The sequence below is a fragment of the Eucalyptus grandis genome, chromosome 2 (genome assembly GCF_016545825.1).
Source record: "Eucalyptus grandis isolate ANBG69807.140 chromosome 2, ASM1654582v1, whole genome shotgun sequence".
Lineage (NCBI taxonomy): Eukaryota > Viridiplantae > Streptophyta > Magnoliopsida > Myrtales > Myrtaceae > Eucalyptus > Eucalyptus grandis.
Window position 1 is genome coordinate 46,142,064 of NC_052613.1, and position 5,895 is coordinate 46,147,958.

The 5,895-nt window shown below is 42.0% G+C and overlaps 1 protein-coding gene across 1 annotated transcript; it reads left to right on the forward strand.

Annotated features, from left to right (window-relative positions):
- LOC108957761 (receptor kinase-like protein Xa21) lies at positions 1 to 1,563 on the forward strand. The gene is made up of 2 exons (XM_039307152.1): positions 1 to 334; positions 758 to 1,563. The coding sequence occupies exons 1-2, from the start codon at positions 1 to 3 to the stop codon at positions 1,561 to 1,563; spliced, it is 1,140 nt and encodes a 379-aa protein (XP_039163086.1).
- Positions 1,564 to 5,895: the final 4,332 nt, after the last annotated feature.

Here is a 5,895-nt window from a genome sequence, read left to right on the forward strand (position 1 = left end):
ATGGGCAATAACGAGTTCACGGGCAGCATTCCCGTTACCATTGGAAATCTCATCAAGCTGAAGAAATTAGTTGCTCGGATGAATAAACTCACCGGGAATATCCCTTCCACAATAGGGAACCTAATAGAGCTACTGGCACTCATCTTGACTGGGAACAATTTTCAAGGGAGCATCCCTCCAAGAATCAAGAAATGCCAAAACTTGATAGCAATCGACCTTTCGCAGAATGATCTAAGTGGAATCATACCATCTCAAGCTTTTACTATCTCTTCTCTATCTATCTTTCTCGATCTATCTGAAAACCAATTGAGGGGTTCCTTACCAGAAGAAATCGGTACATTGAAAAACTTGGCCAAGTTAGACATACATGGCAACCAACTATCTGGAGAAATCCCTAGTAGCCTCGGTAGATGCACTAGCCTGGTGGAGCTTCACATTCAAAATAATCTATTCGAAGGGAATATATCTTTGTTCTTGAGTTCCTTGAATGGTCTTCAGTACACAGACCTCTCGAGCAATAATTTATCTGGCCCTATTCCGACATATCTGGAGAAATTTTAATTGCAGTACCTGAATCTATCTTTCAACCACTTCGAGGGTGAGGTACCAAGCAAAGGGGTGTTCCTGAACACTAGTGCGACTTCGCTTGAAGGAAACGATAAGCTCTGTGGCGGTATGCTGATCCAACATTTGCCAAGTTGTTCGACAAGCAAAGGAAAACAAGGATCATCTACCTCCCGTTACATTATCATTGCAGTTACATTTGGGATAGTAGCGGCGCTGATTCTTCTGTTGCTACTGATGACGTTTTATTGGCTGAGGAGGAAGAAAAATGAGGCTTCTCCAGAGACTCCATCAATGGGGGGAATTCAGCGAGTGTCTTACGCAAACATAGTCAAAGCAACAAATGAGTTCAGCTCTAGCAATTTGATCGGAATGGGTGGTTTCGGCTCCGTGTATAAAGGGACCCTAGCAGATGAAAACAAAATAGTGGCTATTAAGGTTTTTGACCTGAAGCAACTAGGAGCATCCAAAAGTTTCATGGCAGAGTGTGAAGTCTTGAAAAACATTAGGCATCGAAATCTTGTTAAGATTCTAACAGCTTGTTCCAGTGTTGATTTCCAAGGCAATGAGTTTAAGGCTCTGGTCTACGAGTTCAAGGAAAATGGTAGCTTGGAGGAGTGGTTGCATCCGGACCTTGCACCAAATGGGATGCCAAGGCATAGGTTAAGTTTTGTTCAGAGACTAAACATTGCTTTCGATGTAGCTTGTGCGGTGGATTATCTCCATCATCAGTGCCAAACAGTGGTGATCCATTGTGACCTCAAGCCAAGCAACATTCTTCTGGATGCCCAAATGAATGGACATGTTGGCGACTTTGGCTTGGCTAGGATATTCCCAAATGCCATTGGTGATTTGCCCGTGAGTCAAAGAAGCTCAATTGCACTTAGAGGAACCATTGGCTATGCTCCTCCAGGTATGTATACTTGCAGTAAATCCAATGTCAATCGTCCTCTTATAAGCTCTTTCCCTGATAGTGCATGTAGGGAACTTGTTGTCTAAAATTATGTAGGCAAGACAGACTCGTTCATTCTCTGTGAAAACTTGTCTCAGCTAATTTTCCTGTGCCTTGTTGGAATAACCATAGCCACAGAGTTAAGTTCAGTTTAGTGCAGTTATTTTGTCATTCCTTTGATTCAATTGTACATTCTATTCATAAAAGTACGAGGTTATAAGAGTAGAAAATCTGAGTTTGACAAATCATGCTTAGCATGCTAAGTAACTTACTGATATTGACCTTAATTCATAATTGCTTCCCCCAGTAATTTTTTCCCCTTGCGTCTATACGTGCCTTCTCTTCATTGTCCTTATGATTTGATAAGCTGATCAGCTCATGGGTCAAGTGAAATCCAACTGCAGAGTATGGAATGGGAAGCGAAGTGTCAAAAGATGGTGATGCGTACAGCTACGGAGTCCTGCTGCTGGAGATTTTTACGGGAAAGAGACCCAACCATGACATGTTTAAGGATGCTTTGAACCTTCATGATTACTGCGCGGTGGCTTTGCTGGAAAAGGTGGCAGATATAGCGGATCAGCAGCTCCTATTTTGTGAGACAGAAGAATCATCAGTTACAGACACACTGAGCAATCACAGAAGCATCAGTACTCATGTTCAAGAGTGCTTGGCAATGATATTTGAAATTGGAGTTGCTTGTTCAGCAGAGCTGCCCCGAGAGAGACTGAAGATAAGCGACGCGGTGACAAGATTGCGTTCACTGAAAGAGAGAGTCAACAAAATGGGACTCTGCTAGAAGCGATGGAGAAATATCCACAGCATGGGAAGATTAGGAGTTTGATTGCTTACTGTTTCCTCAGTTCCTCGTTTGGAAATGTGGGTATGCGACATATTCCATGTTGATTACTTACTTTTTTCGTAGTTTCACGTTTTAGGGGCAGTAGATATGTCCCGACGTGCTAAATCCTGATAAAGGAGTACTTGAATAAAACACTTCAAAGACCCCTGTTCTATCATTAACAGCTCTATTTGCATATTCTCTTGTTGTTCATTTACACCTTTGTCACACGAAAGAGAAGCAAAAAATGCTCAGACTGAGGAATCAAAATCAAGGAATCGTCAAACAGTGACTTAGCAAAGCCCAGACTGCACCACTGTTTGCCCAGAACCATCTCCGAAACCAAGTTTCCTCGAGAAAGAAGAGAAGAAGAAGGGCTAAAATCAAATTACAGGGGACGAGGAATGTAATGGCGTTTGGAGACGGGATTGTAAAGAGACGAACAGACAATGTCGGAGGGAGAGGAAAGAGAAGCTAGCTTTCAGAGAAAATCCCTAGAGAAGCTCCGACATCTCCTCAACCAACCACCCATTGATAGTCGGCACAAAACCCGTACTATGATGCCATCTTGATTTTCTTGAAGTTTAGGGCTTGGTGTTGCGGGGCAACCTGTAGAGAACCCACAGGTGCTTCAGAGCCATTGATCTCGCGTCCCTCGGCTTCCATTCCCTTCTCTCTCGCTCTCGCTTTCTCGCTCGCTAGCTCGCCATCTCTGCAACAGTCGACTGAGAAAACCCTGAAGTCTTCGCTCGTCGTTTTGTACATGTAAGTTCTCGACGGAGAGAGCGACAAAGCACAATAGGAAAATGGCGTGAAGCCTGCCCGAAAGTCCTCCCTTCTAAGATTTCAGCCCAAACTCAGATCCAGCTACGGCCCGCCCAGCTTATGTCTTTCTCAATGAGCTAAATCTAGCCCGACGGGCTGAAATTTGAATGCCTTGGAACTTCGTCTTTGTGCGTGCCTTTCACACCCTCTATCCTTTCGGGAAATAGGGGCGGTACCCTTCCGGCACTCCGAAGTGCCGTAAGCGCAACGTTGGACACTTTGCAGCGTAAGCACAACGTCACACGACTTTGGGCTCAAGCTACACAGCGTAGGCCCGAAACTTCGAGGCATTGGCCCGTGCCGCGCAGCACATGCACCGCATATGCACAATGCTGGCTTTCTGCTACGAAGCATTAGTGAGGCAGAGACTTTTTCCTTTTTTGAAAAGAAAAGTTAACGAAATGAAGTGGCAAAACTCAGATCGAGATGGGATGAGCAAAATTGTGATGATGCATTGCAGTCCAGAACATGGTAAGGCAAGCTCATGGGCCTAGTTGTCCGAGATTCACATGGGCTTTGGTAGGTCGGAAACATTAAATAACTGGTTAACAATGCAAATAAAGAACATTATCCTTGAAAATGAAATCCCCAATCAATCTTTTGGGAACTTCCTTTTGAAATGCCGTAAATTTGATCCTGTTTTTATTTTTGGGGTTTAATCGGTTCGCTTCACAAGTGAACCAGAAGGTGATTCCTTCCAACTTTGGGTACAAAATCCCTTGATTTATTTCCTGGCAACTGTCATTTAAAAATGGTTAGTAACTTAGTATTTCCACTCCTAGATGGGATTCATCATGCGCTGGTTGTTTAATTGATGCAAGGGCTCACTAGAAACAAAAGTCAAGCCTTATTGGGAGCTCTCTAGGAGTAAAATCCTAATGAATTAGGCCAATGAAGAGGAGTGCACTCTTAAAAACATCAGAGAGGTGGTCCAATTGAATTATGCGAAAGTTGACTCGGACACTACTTGATTGCAAGAGAGTCCTATACAACGCAACAACCAACCCATAAAGCAACCAATATGATCTTAATATAAATTATTTGCTAAATATAATACTCATGAGAGATTTAATGTAGAATTCCTTTATCTCTCATTTGAATTGATTATCAAGCATTGTGCTCTCCAATCTACAAAATTTGTCTTACTACTACTCCATTTCAGACACTTCCCATTGCTTAATTTAATGTTTTTGAACTTGGGTTCATATCTATGACTATGTCGTTGCTCCTTAATAGAGAATCAAGAAAAGATAAATCGACACAATGCCATTGAGGATTCTCTCAATATATGTTAATTTGACCACGTCCTCTTTTAATCTACTGTTTATAAACAGCGACAGCAAGTATATAAGATTAAGAGTAGCCTCTCTCTTGAAGGCCAAACTATCTAGAAGGCAAAAGGAAGCGAACTTTCTGAGGTATATTTTATGTGCAACGTACGTCAATATCTGCAAGCTGTTTTCTAATACGATTACATATAACTGTGTTGGTGAAGGTGACTGATGTCTACTTATCAAGACTCTCATCTTCCATTTTATTCTCTTTTATATGATATGTCGTGATCATTAGTTGAAGGTAGGTCCCATTGTACTAATACAATAGACAAATTAATCAGTACTCGAAGCCTTTTCCTGCTTTTTTTTTTTTTCAAGTTGTTATATATTGACTGATGATGGACATATCCTTTAAAAAAGAAAAACCAGAAACCCAAAGTTAATTATTCATCTAATTTTAAGGTCATAATGACAAAGATTATGCGGGAGTCAATGGGGGAGTCAAACTGACGTGTGGTATAGCCAACTAACTTCTTTTAAGTGTTGTAGACGATATATATGGGAAAGTATCACTTTAATCCTGTCACTTTTCGCTCCATTTTCAGTTAGCATTCTCCATTTTTTAAAGTACCATTCTCCATCCCAGAAAAAGATTCGTGAGGCAAGAATATCAAATTACGCTCCTAAGTATCAGGCAAACCTCAACTCTGAGATTGCAACAAATCTTGGCCCCGAAATGCAAAACCCCAAAAGCCCCTACACCAACATACGGAGTCAAAGAAAATAGAGAAAACAAAGAGCGGAGAGGGAGGGAGGGAGGGAGGGAGGGATGGAGGGGGGAGAGAGAGAGAGATGCGGAGAGGGCGACAAGCAAGGCAGAGGGGAAGAGAGAGCGGCGATATGAAGCATGGCATAGGGCGGCAATGTGAAGCATGGCATAGCATCGGATGGAGGCAGTCGTTGGCAGTAAAGCGAGGCGAATGTGAGGTTAGGGTGGCTAGGGTTTGCATTTTCTAGTTGGAGTTTAGTTTTAAAGGGTTGAGCCAATATGGGAAGAAGAATGACATTTGTTGTGAATAACCATAAGATATCACCTGATATGAGATGCGATGAAGTACCTAATATGAAATTTGAGGAGGTAAAGTGGTCTTAGTTAAAAAAAAAAAAAAGGAAAAAAAAGAGAGAAAGGTGATTAGTATTTTCCTTAAATATATGTCATATTGCATGATTAAAGGGTGCATACTCGCTAAGGCAACTTTTTCGAAAGCAGGATGCAACTAATTCGACAATTTGATCATGATTAGAGACGCCGTCACAGACATCTCACGATGCACATGATCTGGTAATGGGCATATTACCAGCCAGCCTTCCCATGCTTTGTTTTTCTAAAGCATGCTCGAAGGTGATGCTCTCTTAATGAAGAAAACAAAGTAAGAAAGAGA